Source organism: Thermobia domestica, chromosome 6 (genome assembly GCF_964235325.1).
Source record: "Thermobia domestica chromosome 6, izTheDome1.hap1.1, whole genome shotgun sequence".
Classification (NCBI taxonomy): domain Eukaryota; kingdom Metazoa; phylum Arthropoda; class Insecta; order Zygentoma; family Lepismatidae; genus Thermobia; species Thermobia domestica.
The window spans coordinates 224,577,887-224,597,991 of NC_137459.1; the positions used below are offsets into that span (position 1 = coordinate 224,577,887).

The window sequence follows — 20,105 nt, forward strand, 5'->3', positions numbered from 1 at the left end:
TTTATCTGTAGTCGAGCTGTCGCCGTGCTATACAGTTGCTGGATAATATTAAGGAAGCTAAGCGGAAATTTATATGCGCTGAGCAGTGCAAAAAGATAATCATGTGATAAGCGATCAAAGGCATTTTGAAAGTCCAATGACACAAGACAGGCCAGTTTTCTAGCAAAAAGAAAGTATCCTACTACATCGCGGATCTTCGTAAGTGCATAATACACATTCTTTTCTTTATTGAGCGCTGCTTGAAAAGGACTAATTTTATCAGCAAAGAGATTGCGCATGCGCTGCACTAAAAGTTTGGTGAACAATTTTAAGTCGGTATTTAACAAGGTTATGGGCCTATAGTGTGTTTCATCTGTGGCGTCTGTAGATTTTGGAAGAAGTATCACGTGACCCTCATTTTGTAGAAAGTTCGGAGATCGTAATAGTTCATTATAGAGGGCAACCATGTCCTTCCCGACTATATCCCAATACTTTTGATAGAATGCATACGATAATCCATCTGCCCCAGGACTGGAATCACGATTACACTGAGCCAGCGTCCTTCTTATTTCCTCTTCTGTGATGAGCGACATCAAACACTGGCGCTCCCTGTCCAACAGGATGGGAAGGGGGAGATTCAGGTATTGCTGGTATCCATCTTGAGGTGCCTCTTGTTTAGCGTACAAGTTTCTGTAGTGATCGAAGAATACCTGCTGTATCGCGGGGAGGGTCGTGATCGTTCGATTATCATGCTTAATTACGTCAATAACCTTAGCAACGCGACGTTTATGTTGAGCCATGAAATGATACAGGGTAATATGTTCATCGGGAAGACAACTACCGGGAGGCAGGCGATGGGCATATTGTCTGACCGTAGTAGCTTATATTTGTTTGATCCAAGCCTTCGTTTTGTTAATGGCTATCATATTTTGCTGTGAACTGGGGAGGAACCACAACTCCTGGAGAGCTCGAAACAGATATGCGAGACTTTCTCGTTTTTCTCTTTGTACTTCAGCATCTTGCCATTTAAAAAAACTCTGTATTTTCGGCTTAACGTATTTAACCCACCATTCATTTAAAGTTGGATAGTAATGACGTTGTCGGAGCCAGTACTCCCATTTCAGACGAAATATACATTTCGTTTCAGCATGATTAAGTAATTGATTGTTTAATTTCCACTCAGTATTTCCGTAAGTAACCGAAACACCGAGGTTGTACTTGCATGTCCAGAGTATTGCTGCGTGATCACTGAATGGTATAATTCGTAAATGAGTATCGGTGACAGAAGCTATTAAGTCAGGTGTTGTATGACATCGATCAATGCGACTAGACATATTTTGAGTCTTATAGGTAAACTGAAGATCCTGGCGGTGTTGAACCCAAGCATCCTTGAGTTTGAGGGAGGAAATTAATTTTTGGAGAGCAGGGGAAGGAATGAACTTCGAGGTAGTGCCTATTCCACGATTCACAACATTAAAGTCCCCAGCCAACATTATTTTTGTGGGAATAGTGGGAAATAGGGGTAAAATATCTTCATTGTAAAACTGTTCTCTTGCATTCGTATTATTTGAACCACTCGGGGCATAAATGTTAATCAGAGTAAGATCATCACAAGTTATGGCTATACCCCTGCCAGATGGAAGATAGACAACATTCCTAACCTCGACACCTCTTTTACACAAGATGGCAGTACCTCGGTGCTGAGGGCCCACGTTCACATAGGCTCTATACATAGGGAGGAAGTCAAAATTCTGAAACGCTACTTCTTGCAGTAATATGATGTCAACCGATGTTTGCATGATAAAACTACGTAATAGATTACGATTACTATCACTAGAAATCCCTCTAGTATTTAACGAGATATAGGATCGTGAAGTGGAATTAGGAATTGCTTGCATATACAATGTATAAACAATTAACGTAAGTAAATAAACAATACTGGGCAAACACTTCCCTGTGAAACCTTGGACTTCCCGACACATTAGTAAACACTATGGTTATGTTCATAGAATGTAAACACCACCGATAAACATGTAGTGTGGATCGAAGGACAATAGGAACTGTTTACCTCTCAAATATAAAGAAGTAACACTCCTGCCCTTGAAGAGGAAGGAAGCCTTGACATGGAACACTTGCTTGGACCGTCGCGTGAGACATTTGTGTTAATCGACAGGTATACACGGAGCAAACGTGTTATTCATTGACTATTGCTATGTTGTCACGTGCCACTGCTGCTGGCAGCGATACAGTCGGAGAATTCCATACAGCAGACAACTCACATGTTGTCGATGGATTGTCTTGCAACCTTCTTGTTTTCCTTTTTTTTGAAAACTGGGTCACTCACTACAGCCACTGGAGGGGGAGAAGGAACTACCACAGTGGAGGCGGAAGGGGAAGGAGAACTAACAGACTCTTCTTGTTTTTGTGGGCACTCAGAAGAAGAAAAATTATGCACAGCGTGTTGTGACTCTCGTAGTTGTATAGGGTGCTCACAGGTGGCACCACTATCTTGCTTCCGTTCCTCTGGTTCTGTTGTGGCAAGTGATTCAGAATGACTTGAAAGAGGGGGGAAGTCCTTATCAGCATGGAGATTAACATCCTCGGCAACTGAAGTGTTTTCCAATTCCATATTTTAGACATTAGGCTCATTAGTTATGGTTTTTGCACTAAAAGATGGATAAAATTTCGAAGTGGGGGGCATTTTTCCAGTAGAAAGTTCGGTCATCTTAAATCCAGTAACGGGAACTGAAGGCATCTGAGCTTTCGTTTTGCGAGGGCACGAACTTGCGACGTGGTTAAGAGCCAGACAAATGAAGAACGTGGGTGGTTGACCTTGACACATCACAGTAGCACGACAACCCCGTACCACAATTTTTGAGGGAATATGTTTTCCTAAACACATTTGCACAATGCGATTGCCATTGTAAATGGGAAAAAGGAGGGTATTCGACCACATTTCTTCATTTATGGACATGATCTTTCCAAAGGGGCAAAGCACAGCACTAAGTTCATCGTTACTAATTTCCATCGGGAGATCCAAAATGCGTACACGAGTGTACTGTATACTAGCATTTGAAAGTTTGACCTGACTTACTGTTCCATTTTCATGTCGAAAATCCAGTGATTCCGGGTGTCGTCGTAAAAATGTGTCAACATTCTCTTGCGATTTAAATTTTAAATATAAGCTATAATCATCATTGTGAAGTTGAATAGCTTCAAGATCGTGTATTGATAACTGTAACTCGTTAATTAACCAAGTCTGGATGAGCGCTACCGAAGGCCGGATATTTCGTGTCGTCTTGTCAAATGCAAGCCGCACAGTATTTTTCCGAAGGTTATTCATGGCAAGAAAAAACAAAACGGAGTACTATATTCAATAAACTGCTTGTCACTGGTAGGAACTGTTAGTTTTCACTGGTACACTGTATTTCCTACTACTGAGAACACACGACTGACTACAGTAAACGAAACACTCAAACAATTTCAAACGAACGTAAGAAGCTCGTTGAGATCGGAGGCACACCACAGCGATGTTCACTACACCGCTGCTCACGGCAAAACTGGGAACTCACAACCTTACGATTTGAAATCCGAAAGCTTACCAGTGAGCTAACACAAGGATTTACAGAAACATGCTTGTAGCGAAACATGTGTAACTGTTCTCAAGAAAATTATGACATTCATATCCACTACAAACGCTGTCTTAAAGGCGATAATTACGTTCTATGTCTTAACTTTGAGCATTCTTTTACATATGGAAAGATTCTTTAACGTATCTAAATGTTAATTTACGTATGGGGAGCTAAATGGCAAACAAGAATGTGCTGACATTAATACAAGGTTTCGAAATATTGTATCATTAAGTATTTCAATCAATGTTGCTTTTTTTCTACACTTGGTAACAAGTCTTATTATATTTAAAAGAAGAAAAACACATCTGCAAACTTTTTCCCGATTGCAAAGGCTGGCTTGGAGGTTCGAACCTGGTTTACTTTTTTCCGAAGATACCCGAAGCTGGTCTTAGAAAATTTTTGCCTCAAATCACCAATAAAGAATGCGCTCAACCTTTTTGAGAGAAGGTGTACATACTATGGTCTTAGGCTACCATACCAAATTATTAGGTTTGGGAATTTCCAAAATTTAAGGGGGTGGTCCTAGGTACCCCGGCCAAAATCTAGAGTTGGTGGTCCTAAGTACCCCTACGTCATTGACCCCGGGCCAAAGTCATTGACCTTTAACCTATGACGACACAAAGGTCGGGGTCAAAATCCAATCTTAGATAATGTGACGCAAATACTACTACGTAATCCATTTTACTTTGTTTGTTTGGTTTCATTCGGTTTCAAGCTATGTATAGAATGCTCTTGAAAATGGGTTTTCATTGCTATAAGCATTGGAGCAAACACGTTATACAGTTAGATTGAAATTCGACGATATATATATATATATATATATATATATATATATATATATATATATATATATATATATATATATATATATATATATATAATGAGTTGTGATGATGGAATAAAACCTCAAGCTCAGTAGTAACTGTACAGAGCTATATGATTGTAGTGTCTATGGAGAACATTTTTGAATAGTTTGAAGTTTGACAAAGTCATTAGTATAATCGTATTAGTGAATTACTCTGCATACACTGCAGTCACAAATACAAATATTGTGAGCTCAGTGATTTGAAGTATTTCTTAAGGTGCTAAGGGTATCAAATTCGTTGTCATAAATCTTAACAATTTTTTATATAAAGTGTTCTACAGTCGCAATGTTGTACACTAGCCACAAAAGTATCTCCTCCCTAAGATTCTAATTCCATTACTTGGAGTCCAGGTAATTTACACTTGTGAGAACGCCTAGACAGATGCAACCCAAATTACATGTAGTTTTTCTCGGCATTGACAGCAGTTGGTAGCACTGATCCAGGTGTTTATCCAGGTAAAATTGTAAAGTAGGTGACTAAAAAAACAGGTCACCATTCTAAGATAAATATCTCTGGTTCGTATTGCGTTTTCCAAGGAACACCATATACAGTATTTATCTTAATATTTCTGTGTATGTAATGTATTATTTCTTTATATACTGTATGTTTAGAGAAATAAAAATACTGACCACCCATGAATCAGAAAATGCTTGAAAGTAGGTGAAAATATAAAATCTAGAACAACTGCTGGAAATTAGTTAGTAAATTATTGCCTTCATTGAGAGATCTCCAATTCTCCTCATTCCAATATATTTTTCTTTCTAGAGGAGAGATCTTTCTTGTCACACTGAGTATATATTGAAATTAAAATTGAAACATTTGAAAAAGTTTCAATCTGGCCTGGATTCGAACCCGGGTCCGCCGAACTGAAGTTTCATTCGCTACCACTTACCTACTGTGTCACTTCACCTTTTATCTAAACTTTAGCTAGTTAAAGTCGTTGCATGTACGACTATACAAACTACTAATGCTCGTATGAGAAGACGTTCCTTATGAGTGTCTCGAGCTTTCCTTATTTAACAGAAAAACAAGTTATATACACCATCGTCAATGAGGAAAATATCACGAAACGCTCCTGAAGTTGAGGCTACCTCATCGTTTTTAACTGCTTCCATTTACATTACTATTATTGTTCCTCATCGTAGCTTCCACTTTCCAAAGAAGAAGAGCCGGCAGCAGTTACACCGATTCCAAGAGTTTCTGTACTCTCGCGCTACCCTCGCAGGTGTTTGATGTTGGTCGTCATTGTAAATTTTAGCAAGAGAACAGAACCTAACCAACCCTTGCGGGGCTTCTAACCGGTTCCTACTACTACTTATATTATTATTATTATTATTATTATTATTATTATTATTATTATTATTATTATTATTATTATTATTACTTTTGCTAAGGTACCGTAACTTAAAACTGGAAGCTTATTTTAATAAAAAAAGTTTTATGAAAATTTAAAAAAATCCTTGATCAAGGTTTGAACCCACACCAAAAACTATTTTCATTACTAGAACGTTGCCCTAGAACACTCGGCCACAACGGCCGACATCAGTTTGCCTTAATTTCAACTATATGTAGGTCAGGATTTGATGTCCTATCTGTATCGGCCAATAAGATCAGAGGATATCTGAAATTATTCGAATTTCCCGCATACCAAGGTTTGCGGGTCGTTAGTTACGCCTCTGGGCCCGTTCCATACACGACAAATTAATTAAGAGGACATTATTGACAAATCTGACAATAATATAGGAATATATATTATTTCTTTTGCCCCTAATAGTGTACATTTTTTTTACTGAAATGGGCGCACGACCCATTGTTGTTTTATTTATCTTTAGTGTGCTGTTCAGTTTATGCAACGTAATGAACCTGTTTGATGCTTCACTTATAATTTCATTTTCGTATCGTATATGGAGTAAGACAATTTTGTCTTAAAATCGGAACCTCTCGAAGGGCGGGGAGCTTCCCTGGGTTGGGCAGTGGCCCCCTTGCCCCACAAGTACGGCACTGCGTCGCGGCAATCACTTTTCTTAATTGGAAGGTATTGTTTACGTAATTGATTTTGTAATTCTGGTATTCCTTTCTTATTATTATTGTAATTATTATTATTATTATTATTATTATTATTATTATTATTATTATTATTATTATTATTATTATTATTATTATTATTATTATTATTATTATTATTATTGCAAAGTCGAGACTTGGCTATATATTTTATATTTAATGAACTTTCTGATTGGATTTCAAGTCTTTTTGTTGAATAATCAACACACTCCACTTTAGGGAGTTTGGAGGTGGAAAATATTATCCTTTTGCATTTCATTTGTTTACTTGCACGCTATACCAAGCGTGGATACTACATTTCACCTTTCTATATCGACGGGAAGCACCCTATAGGTTGCGATGATGATAAGAGAATAAATGAATAAGTGATGAGATCAGTGAACTTTGCCTATTAACAGCATTTAAAGTATTGGATTGTCAAATAGTTATGACGTATTTCGGTAAAATATGACAAATGATGGTTTGTGGACATACTCGAGTTATTCGGATCCTGCAATACTTTGTCATGAATAGCTAAGATGTTGAGTGTTTTTTTTGTAGTAATTTGCTCTTTGCTTGGTGTACTTTCAACGATTTCATCAGAGAGGAGTGAGTCAATGAAAAATTGACCCACCGCGACCCACTCTGACAAATGATCCACCACCCACCTTGGCCCAATTTGATCCACTACCCACCATGACTCACTCCGATCCACCACCCACTATGAACCACTGAACAACCGAAACACATCGTAGTAGACTCTGATGCATTATTCACGTCCTATTATCTACCGACTAAAGAGTTTATACTTGTAATAAAAGCAGGTTTTCTAATTTGAAAGTCCCAAATCAAGGTACGTAGACAGAAGCTTACATTACAAATTTTATGTCTATTTTAGTTACAACTTAATGTATTGATTGCCCAGTGCTCTAACCACTCTATATAATAAATAAGCTACAGCAATTATTATAAAGCGCGTGGTAAGCATATAAGGATATATGATGTGAAGCACTGTATTTTTTATTGAGTTGAGTTGAGTTGATTTTGAGTTTAACGTCCCTTTGACCAGCGAGGCTATATGAAACCTGGACCTACCCCATGCCGTAAACGTCGCCAACACCTAGTGTCTCACTTGCAGGTAAACGTTGATTGTTAATATAGAGATGAGTCGAAGGATTGCCGCTAGTGTCCACACTCCCGGCAGGATTTCGTTGAGTCGAAACAGATATCTCGCTTTGGGGTGTTGAAACTACCACCGCGTAGCAGCGATGACTTCGTTTTGGTCCACGCGCCTCCGATTCGTCGCAAAGAATCGCGAAGGGACGAACATAAACTATCTTCAGTCATGTTAATGCGGTTATTATTATATATGATTTTTCCTGACGAAATGTTCCTAAATTTAAAGTTGACTTCTCTGGACTACTTTTTCTGCATACTATTTTACTATTTTATCATGACTGAAATCAGAACGTTTCAGCAGTATTACACTGGAATCATAAAAGTGTGTAATTACTGAATTCACTGCAGATCCATTTTTCCTTATCCCAGAACAGTGATGTCTTAGAATAGTGGCTTAAGGGTTAGTTTCATAATATTGTTAACGCAAGTTCGATTCCGGTTTTGGCAATTCAGGAAATTTTTATAATCTACAAAACTGATATTTCTGATGTATAGTAACATGAAAAATATTCAAATTCTCTGGGTCTAAGAGTTGAGACAACTTCCTTTACAGGTGAAATGACAACAACAAAAAATTACGTCATCCATATCATTCTTCGTAACAGTCTGGTATGTAACGTCTTTGGACAAGATTTGATGAACACATAAGAGCTAAGCACCTCCTTATTGCTGTAGTATAGGCCAAAATTGAGATCCAAGAAATTTTTCGTAGCTGTGCACAAATTGCAAATAGTGATCGAACTTACAATAAGGTTCGCAAGTCATTTCACCTTCCTATTTAGAAGAAGGGTGAAACAAAGTGCATTACTGTTATCAGCTAACAAATCTTTATATTCCGTTTCTTGTTGTCATAAAGTGATAATTCTATCTGTACATCCATAAACGTAATATCATTGCGTTCATGTGTGAACCTAAGAAACATCTGACATACTTTATATCCTTTCTGTTCCTATCTGTAACTTCGACTATGTTACTTTTTCTTTCCATTGTGGTAATAGTAATAATAATAATAATAATAATAATAATAATAATAATAATAATAATAATAAAAAAGGAATAACATAATTATTATACCAGTTACATAAACATTATTTTCCCATTCAGAAAAAAGTTACTAATTACCACGACTGGATTTTTAATTCAAGTAGCTTAAATGGGAGTTTTCTGCTTTGCCAGGTTTTTTTAAACAAATGGCCCCAACCGGAGTATTGCTCGCCTTTGGCACCTCATGTTCTTTCGACGTATTCCAAACACTACAGGAACACGAACGCAGAAATACTACAGACAGTTAAAATTCCGACCTTGCTCCTCAGAGGAAATCCAACTGCTAGTTGATTGCGCCTCATGATCAGAAGCCGAACGCCCGGGATCACTCGGCTTGTACCGCCGTTTCATTTTGCCACAATCTCCTCACAAGCATATATATAAAAAAATAAATAAACTAGTAGTTATGGAACATAAACGTAGAACTGTATATTTCAACACGTGTTGGTACAATTCAAAGAATGTGAAAATAATTTATGGCGTCCTTTCTTCTTTGGAAATTAGAAGTTATAATCGGGACCATTCCTGCATCGAATGTAAATCGGGACCATCCCTGCAACCGATGACCAGCGCCGCAACTTAGATTCTTTTCTGGGGGCAAGCATTAATAGATTTACATGGGCCCCCGAGAAAAAGTTGATTTTCTATTATTGGGCCTCTCTCCAACTTTATCTTCATCATTATGCGCCCCTAGAACCTGTGGTTCCTCCCACACGGGAAGGTCTGTGTTTCCGTTACTTATTCCCTGGGCCAATTTCATACATGACAAAATTATTAAGGGTACAATATTGATAAATCTCAAAGCCATACGAATAGATATTACTCAAATGGGTCCACTACTCATGTTTGTTCTATTTACGTTTTGTGTGCTGCTTTTTTATGTAGTGTAGCGACCCTATTTGATGCTTCATTTGTAATTTCATGTTCGTATCGTAAGTGAAGTAAGAAAATTTTGTGTCAAAATGGGCCCCCTCTAATGGCGGGGAGCTTCTCTGGGAGACAGTTGCCCCCATATATTTTGTTTTTGAGTTAAACAGGGAAATCTCGAGTAAGTAATTAAGACACTCACACAAGTTGCTTATGTTTTATTATTTATATTTTCATTTACATTTAGTCATTTTTTTATTATATTTTAATATCTTGTTTATATTTTTCCATGAAACGACATTATCTAAGTATTAGGTTGGTGGAAATGTAAATGGTGTGATACGTGGGTAGTTAGCGCATTAAACTTCTATTTGGTGCATCCGGGTTTGAATCCCGGCCAGGCTGAAACTTTTACAAGTGTTTCTGTTTCAGTTTCAATTTCAAGGCATACTCAGTGTGGTAAGCAAGATCTTTTCTTCTCCAGAGAGAAAAAGATGTTCGAATGATGAGAATTAGAGACGGTCTCTCAATGGAGGCAATCATTCACAAAGTTATTTCTAGCAGTTGTTCTAGATTTGATATTTTCAGCTACTCCCAAGCATTTTCCGATACATATGTGATCAGTGTTTTTATTTCTTTGAATATATAGTATATAATGAAAAAAATCATTACAAACACAGCAATATTGAGATTAACATATGATGTTCATTGGACAACACGCACTGAAACAGAGAGATTGATCTCAGAATTGAAAAATACTTCGTGCGTCATCTACTCACAGTTTTACTTCCACACAGACTTAACTCAGTGCTACCAACTACTGTCAGTACCGAGAAAAGTTACGTGTAACTTGGGTTGCATCTGTCTACGCGTTCTGACAACTGCAAAAGACCTAGACTCAAAATAATGGAATTAGTGCACTTAGGGGGTGATACTTTTTTGGCTGGGTGTACCAGCTAGTTGCACGTTACCCTTGAAATGTTTTGTGTATTGTGGCAGGGAAAAACATTGAACATAAGTGTGCAGTGTCTCTTAGTTCTTAGAATTCTACGTAAAGTGGGAGAGAGAAAATTCATGCATGCAAGAACGAATACTAATGCAATTGAGTGTTGCACTACAATAGGAATCCTAGAATATTCCTGAGGAAATCATTCATTATTTGTAAGTTTACATTCCTAGACTTATCAGAGTTGTTTTGTCTAAATTCGCTTTCTTGCTTTTCAGCGTCAAACAAATTTAACTACTTGAAGGGATCCACTTACAAATATCAATATTCTGTTGATGCCATAACTTTATTCGAAGGAACAAGTACAAACCAGTCAACCATACATATAGATGCTTTATGTATAATAGAATTTTTAACGCCTTGCCAAGGTTTACTTAAGGTGAGTATTTTTTAACCTTATATTTAACTCATCTTTATATATGTTTTTATATTGTATAAAAGGACCTGCGTTTAAACTTTTCCTAAATCTAACTTTTCTAATTGCATATGTGTAATACTAGATTAGTTTCTGAGATGCATATTTTCAAACGTAATATTTAGATGAACTTAGTTAATAGATATTACGCTGGGCTTATTTGCATCTAGGTTTCAAAAATAATTTTCAAACTGGATAAATAAAGGCAATACTCGAAATTCTATGATAACCGAAACTTATAATAAATGGTAACAACGCTGATTATTGTATTTTATCCGAGAGTCAGGAAGTCACAGTAGTGTGGAGCCAGGTATATATAGCTGGGTCAGCAAAAATTGAGAGGTACCGTGACCGGGGCCGACATAGCCCTATTGTAGGCCAAATTTTGGGAAGAATATCTAATTTGGATGGTCAAAGGTCAAGGTCAAATTTTGATTCCATTCAGGGTAAAATTCTGAGAAAAGTAAATTAATTAATTATCAAAATAGTCTTGGACCAAGCTCATGATTCAACACTAACACGCTGTAACATAAAATCACCTTTGGTTTCCCCTGGTGGTCATAAAGTTGGCAAAGTATACATATTTAGTTGGATTTCTGATTCTTTAAGTGTTTATTGTCAAATGTTTGAGTTTGACAATTTTGAAGGTTTAAAGGTCAAGGTTAGTAAAGTAATTTGGTAACTGACAGAACCCTTAGATATTTATTTTGACAGGAGGAAAAGGTGCGTTAAGTTTAGTGCGTCCTTGAAACGATATCTTGGGAGATGACCTTCTTCCCCTCTTAAAATTTTGAGTATTATGATATCACATGAACTATTTACTATGGACCAGACTAACCGTCTAAATTTTGGCTTTTCGATTCTCTATACTTCCCTTGCATGAGTATAAAACTATCAAAATATGCACATTAAGTTTAGACCCTATAGTCCCACAAATAAATTTGGTAGCATTTAGAATTTGACAATTTTTGAAAGTTCGAAGATGAACGTCAATAGAGGTTTCTCCTGAAGGTATTTTAAGAATACTTTAACACTTGAGAAATTTAACAGAAATAATTTGTACCCTTAGATCATTGTTGAGGGACGAAAGGTACGTTTACGTCATGAACACTTCGAAGAAGATTTTGGGAGATGACCTTAATTCTCGGACATTACTAGGTCACATAGACTTTATTCTGTGACGCAATATTTCCCTTTATTTTATCTTTGCTATATTTTGATTGGTGATACAATATAATTGCTCAAACCTGATTGGTTAATTGCATCAGTGACTAAATGTTATTGGTGAACATTCTCAGTGAACGTAACAACAATGAACTTTTATTAATTATGATTTCAAAACAGGCTGAATCCACATGAAGTGGTCAAAAAATTGTGATAATGGTTGTCGACCATCTCCGAAACCTATAAAAATTTGAGTGACGAACCGTGTGTATGGGAAGGGCAATATCGTCGTTCACGTTCTCGTATGTGCAGGAGTTCCTAAATGGCGTCCATCTTTGTTGTCGGTGCAGTGCCAATTTTTGCATTTGCAAGCGTTAATGAAAACGACAGTTGTTCAGGACGTTCAGATCAGACGAACACAAACAAAAATGAATGTTTATAGAAGAGACAGAGGTACACGGAGAATATAAATTTTTGCGTCTAAATAAATATGCAGGGTTGCAAACCAATACATGAATTCACCAGAGAAACTATAGAAAATTACACTTTTGAAGGGGCTGCATTTTGGAATCGCATAAAGTGAGGAGTTCATAAGTTTTGTGCTGAATACTATTGCATGTAAAGAGTCTGCAGAAATATCCTCGACTATGATACTAGTGCACCATAGTAGGATAAGACATGGTTTTTGCGTGTGCCAAAGACTGCGTAGAACAATGGTGAGTGTTATAAAATTTTGTTGAATGTATTGAAGAACACGATGTCATAAAAGCTATTGAATGTATTATTTAGTCGTATAATAAAAGAGAGATGTTATCCTGTGACAACGTGTGAACAAAGGAGAGGTGGATATGGGTTGTGGGAGAAGTATTTTGACAAGAACTTGGTTATTGTAAAAAATATAAATGCGTCTGTTTGGGACCGATACATTTAAACAGTAAAACATAATAAGAATAATAAACTTATTTTATATTTTGGAAAGTAGGTGGGGTAACAAGAATGCACACGACTCATTGTTTGCCATCTTGAACAAAAATTGGTTATTGCAAATATGTACATACGCGTTCTTTATCTGTTCGCCATTTTGACAAGAAGTTGGCTATTGTAAACAAACATATACGTCTATATAGTCACAACGCTTTTAAGAAAAAATGTACTTAAACGGCAACTAAATTAATAAAATAATTAATATATGCATTGTAATCTATACCTTTGATATTTATGAAAAACCGTCGATAGACTTACCGTATGCACACTTTGAATTTACACATAACACTACATGATGGTATAGGAAATATAGCGTGTTCACGACATCAGAAAATAGGAGGGGAAAACTTGTTTGAAAACTCACCCTGGCGAGCGGTCCCGGAAACAAGGTGCATTGCGGGATGCGCGGGGTTTGGCGCGGACGCGTTAACGGAAAACACTTGCAGGCGGGCGAGTACGTGTGACTTTCATGATAAAATAAAAACATTGTGGGCTCATCACGTGATTGATTTCGTCAGAGTGGATTTTTTCTTTAAATACAAGGATTTCAAAAAAATATGAAGTATCTTTGCAAGCATGGCATCAGGAGAATCTGATTCAGCTTGAGATTGCAGCGATCAATGAGCTAGAGTGGAAGTCCGATATTTCTTGGAATGTTTCTTTAAGAAATAATTTATATTTACAATGATGAAGATGGGGTTACATCTTATCATTCACGAAAAGAAGGAAGAGATGTATATGCTGTAGTTTTTTCCACTTTTGCCGCACCTTTTTCCGGAATTAAATTTGGAAGAAGAAGAAGATGTGTATACAATCAGTCATTCCTCAGAATGTCGTGGAAATCACCATAATTAGTAAATAATTTTGCACACATAACATGTATATGTATCTTTAATAACGTGGATGTGCAGTGCATGAAGGACAGTATTCAATTGTGGAAACAAGGTTATGCGCTAATGTGCAGTTTCTGCGCCCGTTTAATTTTTAATCAAGAAGGACATTACTGACTGTCTGTACACCATATTTCATATGAGACTCGTGCGTGGTGTGTTATGACTTCAGAAAACGTGCAAGAAGATCTGTTTCGTGTGTACAGTGATTCATATATGATATGATTGACATTGGACATGATATGCGGAATCAATTTTGTAACCGTTATGGAAGTGTAGTAAGTAATGCCTTATACATTTCGGAACTGGTGGAGATTCTTCGTGAAAAGATGTTGAGAAAGATTATCAATTAAATAACCTTTAACGATATGAGCTGTGAAAGAAGCGAACTGTGTAAATATATCATTTATACTATGTAGTGAACGTTTATATGTTATCAAGTGTGAATTATATTTCAACGTATTCCTACGTTGGTAGTTGGAAGAACATTTTCGAAGATAATATGTATGGGTGAAATTACGTTTGGTACCAATAAAAATTACAAACTGTAATTTGATTTAGTAAAAGAACTGGAAAATTGTGATGTGTTTGCACATATTGAAAACTCATGTGATAAAAACAGTTACGAACTACAGTAATATTGAACAGAAATATTTATAACGCTTATTAAGTAGTAAAATGTTGATTGCAACTTCAGGGAAAAGCCTAGTAGTAAAGGAAAACTTGCTTTGACGGAATCAGAAAACATTTACATTTAGCATCAAATTGTCCGCCATGTACTTGTACATATAACTTCGTAAACATTGAATGTATTAAAGAACATTTTAGGAACAATTGACATACAGAAAATTTTAAAAGAGCAAAGTTAAAATTGAAACGGTGAAACAATTACTTTTCCATATTTATAAAAGTAGGATTGTATTGTAAATGAAATAGGGTAAAGTAAGGTATATTCGTGGTATAAGTAATTTCGTGATAGTTTTTTAAGCAACTGTAGCAAAGAAACTCATTCCACTAAGATTACCACTTCTTGCCACAAGATCGAGTATGGATCCAGTTTCATGTGTAGGCCGGCGCCGCTGGGTCATGTGCACAAATAAGTTTGAAGGGAAACAAACAAGACAGAGGAAGGTGTATTGTTTACATTTTGTGGAAGATTGTTTCACGTCTGTTATTTTCCTGAGATAACAACGAAAGGAACATAAGGCACGTAAATATTGGTGTTTGGTTTCATAACTGATATATTAATTTAATTTTCTGTGGTAGTAGTATGTCTGTGTGTCGCTTTTTAAACATTTTAGACTCTTAAGAACACATGTAAAATTCTTAATGAACATTTGTATCTATGGACAAGTTCCCAAGTAGCTTGAAATCAGGGCCTTATTTCTGCTAAGAAGGTCAAATTTTCTTAGTTATCGTGTTACAGGATAGTAGTCCAATCAATATCACGTGTAATAATCAGGCTGATTCTTGTGTAGAGGCTATCACGAAATTACCTTACTGTAACGAAATTACCTGTCCTTCATGACAATAAAAATACCTCGTTTACAGTATTCACATATTAAATTAACTGCACACGCAATTGAAAACTACATCAACGATAAATAATTGCCTAAAGCTTAGATACTGCTATAGCCCTATCAACTAACCTCGACTGTGATCCACTTTCCTTCCAATAAGTCTATAGACGAACGTCCTGCTTATCTTGACCTTTTCACTCCTAGTAAAAATCCATGATCCCATTTTGTCAATATTATGTTTACGTTTATTCATAGTGAATAGCTAGACCTATTTAGGTTGTTTCAGATGCCACCCACGAAAGGAAAATACAGAGCATGTGAGCAGAAATAGTTTGTGAGGGCATCTAAAATGGTGAACGTGGGAGGTTATTCTGTGTGAAGAGCCTCAAAAGTGATGAAAATTTCGTGCTGTATCCTAAACGATTTCCTTAAGAGACAAGGCTTACCTGATATTGGAAATGAAACATATGCTGCAGTGCCGAAAATGGGAAGACCTATTGCATTGACACCTGAACTGGAATTAAAAGTGTATCACTACATTATCGATAATATGCAGGAAGCTGGCTTTGGACTTACAGTAAAGCAAATCAGGAGTCTCGCATACAAGTTTGCTAAATCAGCAGGGAGAAAAAAGCTTTTTACAAACACTGAAAGTGAATGTGCAAATAAATGGTGGTGGGGTGAGTTCAAGAAAAGATACGGACTAAATCTGAGAGTTCCGTCCAAAAGACGAAAGCAGAGAGATTCATCCGCAAAATGTCTGAACGAACTTACTACTGACAGAAAGCAAGTTGGTCGACCGAGAAAGCTCTCGGTTTCTAATCCTACTAACGTGCAAAACAATAACTTGCTGATCAACCTTAGACTTCACGATCTTCCTATAACAATAAAGCTAGGCCTATCCGTTAGAAACAGGCAATTCGTGATGATGATTGGGAATGTGATGTGTATGGTGAAAGCTATGAAGACAATGCGCATGGTAAGACAGGGGATAAGTGGATCCAATGTTCTTTCTGTTTAGTGCCATACCATGTGCGTTGTCAAAAGGGACGACAGGTCGGGTCTGTTCATATGTTTATGTGCGATTTTTGTGCCACAACTCCTTCAAGTTCTGATGAGGACTGACTGTTACGCGAAATTGTTCAAATGAACTTCGTTTTTGTTTGTGATGGACCTACTGTAATCTGTGTCTTTGTTTCTATTAGTGATTAGCTATTAAGAATTGATGTGGCATATTTACATACCCACATCATAGTGGATAGGCCCTAGGTAGTCCTATTAATTAGAGTTAGCGTATTTTGTGTATCAAAATCTTTATAACTGCAAGGCGCTTCTTTCCTGCTGATATTTCATTCCTATGTTTAATCAGAATTATTATATTATACTAATTACAGTGTTATCACCAGGGCCCGGATTTTGTTGACAAGTCAACATTTTTCTGTTACGGATAGGACAAGGCAAGTTGAAATAAAAACGTTGTCCATCAACTCTTGGTTCTAAAAATATATTTTTTTAGGGTCAACTTTTGGTCACTTTTTGCCGTTTTGAAATTTCAGGTCAATTTTTAATGTTTTAAGGTAACTTTTACGTCACTTATGGTCTTTTTATTTTTTTTCTTCTACATAAGGAAATCTTAAAATGAAAACTGTTTACGGATTTAAAAACACGAAGTTAAATGATCTTTTTTCTTGCTTTCTGATTGTTGGAGTGGAAAAACTGCATTCCTAACAAGTTAATGAACACTAAGCTGTAGCTGGTTGACGAGGGCTGGGGGTTCGTAAGTGGCCAAAGCAGATGGTTGTAGGTTGTTTACCACAAAGGATATGACTACGTGAATAACTAAAAATAGATTCGAAGACGTACAAAGATTTTAAACAGGGTTTTTAAACATTATTCTGGTGTATAGTGTCTACACTTGCGAACTTTTATTCTTTAAGTGTGCTTCCTAGTTTCAACTCGAGAGTTAATTGATGCTTTGAGTATGTAGAATGCCGAGGCCTAAACCACTTACAGCTTCTCATTTAAGACAGATTGTTTCTGAATTTGATGTGGATGCTTTTAGTACTGATGGTGCAATATTGTTTTGCAAGGTATGTGAAGAAAAGTGGCAGCAGAGAAAAGATACACCGTACTCAAGCATATCAGAAGCGAAAAACATTTACGTGCTGTTAAAAACAAACATAAAACCAAATGTTCGCAATTGTTACTTGTGGAAAGTGCTTCGAATAATAAAGGCAAATTCTCAGTTTTCAAAAGAGTTGTGTGAAGTTTTTGTGACTTCAAATATTCCTGTTTGGAAACTCAACAATGTGAAACTGCGGGATTTCCTGGAACGTCATACAGGTCGTTCCATTCCAGACGAAACAAATCTTAGGGGAAAAATGCATGCCAAAGTGTAACGAGGACACAATAAGAAAATAAGAGAAACTTTGGACTCAGAAAATGTTTGTTTCTACAGACAGACTAATGATGTGGAGGAACACTATATAGTCAATATTATTATTGGGGTAATGAAAGCCGACGAACCTAGCAAAATATTTTTGCTAACTGGTGATGTGTTGGAATCTGTCAACCATTTTACAATATGTAGACTTTTCGATAAATCGATATCTCTACTTTGGCCTGAAGGTGTCCAACATGACCATGCTCTTTTTGTAACAGATGCTGCTCCGTATATAACTAAGGCTGCTAATTCAATTAAATTGTAAAAATGTTTACAGTTATTTACTGCAATGCTGAATAAGGTATGAGCTAAATTTTGTGACGATTACAAAGTTCCTGAGTTAATTTGTTGTATCACAGCTTATAAAATGTTTATATGTTGCCTAACTGGATATAGGCTAACATATCTGTAATTCAAATATGAAATGCTTAGCTATTTACTAAATTGGTCAAAGTTTAGTTTTAATATTATTGCTTTTTTTTAAACCAAAGACACAAATGATCAATTGACTGCAACTAACTGAAACAAAACTTTTGAAAATGGAGAGAGAAATGGTAATTAAAATTAGATAGATATTCAAAAAATGTCAATGTTTTAACGAAATAAACGTTTTAAAAAACTGCAAGTTTTAAGGTCAACTTTTGTGTATTTTAGGGTCATTTTACAGGAATTTTAGTGTCATTTTATAGGTCACTTTTTAGAAAATTTTAGGTCAACAAAATCCGGGCCCTGGTTATCACGAATATACCTACCCACTATCACGAACTTTCCTTACCTCTCACGAAAATACCTATGCATGTATTCATTTTATAAACTTAATACACAGTACAGATTATATGTAGAATAAACAAGATAGCGGAACAGTATAAAGAAATGTACGCACTATCTATATGCAGCCTAACTTTTTGCTTAGATTTTAACTTTTAGTAGAAGTATCGACTTTATAGTGATTTATCACGAACATACCTTACTTTACCCTATTTAAATTTGTAAATAAAAAATATTACTCTATTTTACTTATTTTTCCTTTTCTATTATCTGGTTATATCAGTAAACATATAATAGTTTCTTTATGTTTAACATTTTTTTACGAATAATCCCTAAGAATCTTGAAAAAGTCATCCCGTGTGCTGACAGATCAGTGATTTTAAATTTTTCACTTCAAAATTCTTTTTTTAATTTTATTTCTCCTTTAATTTAAAGGTGTGTAGAGTTGCACTTTCATTTTTGTTTTGCATTTTACATTTTAGAATTAATGATTTCAGAATATTTAAATTAAAAGTATTAACAATTGCATTTTCGCTTTTTAAACTTACACTATTGATTTTTCATTTTGAATTTTACAATTAATGACTTTAACATAGTTAGAATACATTAAGATTTGGATTTTCGTTTTTCAAACTTAGACATTATTAATTACTTCTTTTTACATTTGTTTTTCAAACTTGCATTTTGATTTTTCATTTTCAATTTTACAATTAATGACTAACATATTTAAAGAAAAATTTTAAGAAAAGCATTTGTTTTTTTCAAACTTACGTTTATTTTTTCATTTTACATTTGTTTTTTAAACTTGCGTTTTTCATTTTTAGTTTTGCATTTTACAATGAGTGACTTTAACATAGTTAAAGAAAAGTACTAACATTTGCATTTTTGTTTTTCGAACTTACACGTTCATTTTTTCATTTCAAATTTCAAGTTTCTCAAATTTGCATATTTCATTTTTCAATTTTCTGTTTTACAGTTAATGACTTTAACGCACTTAAAGAAAAGTATTAAGAATTGCACCGTGTATTTTTATTTTTTTCTCATGTTTTTTTCCAAAGCTGCATTTTTTATTTTACAATTTACAACTAATGAATTTAACGTAGTTTAAAGAACATATTAAGAATTACACTTTAATATTACACTAATTGCTTATAGTTAAATAAACATTCCAAGAATTACATTTTGCAAAATCGTAATTTTGTCTTTACTTGTAAATTTTATCATTGACTTTAACGTTGTGAAATTATAAATATTAAATTCTACTTTTATTTATTCCGAGTTTAATTCAAGTTAAATGATTATACA

At 35.5% G+C, this 20,105-nt stretch overlaps 1 protein-coding gene across 2 annotated transcripts in view; it reads left to right on the forward strand.

Moving 5' to 3' along the window:
• Apoltp (Apolipoprotein lipid transfer particle) overlaps positions 1-20,105 on the forward strand; it is a 6,186,292-nt gene that overhangs the window by 533,913 nt on the left and 5,632,274 nt on the right. For both annotated transcript variants that reach the window (XM_081762641.1, XM_081762640.1), the window contains exon 3: positions 10,835-10,995. In XM_081762641.1, coding sequence (XP_081618767.1) covers positions 10,835-10,995 — 161 coding nt within the window. The remainder of the gene's footprint in view (positions 1-10,834; positions 10,996-20,105) is intronic.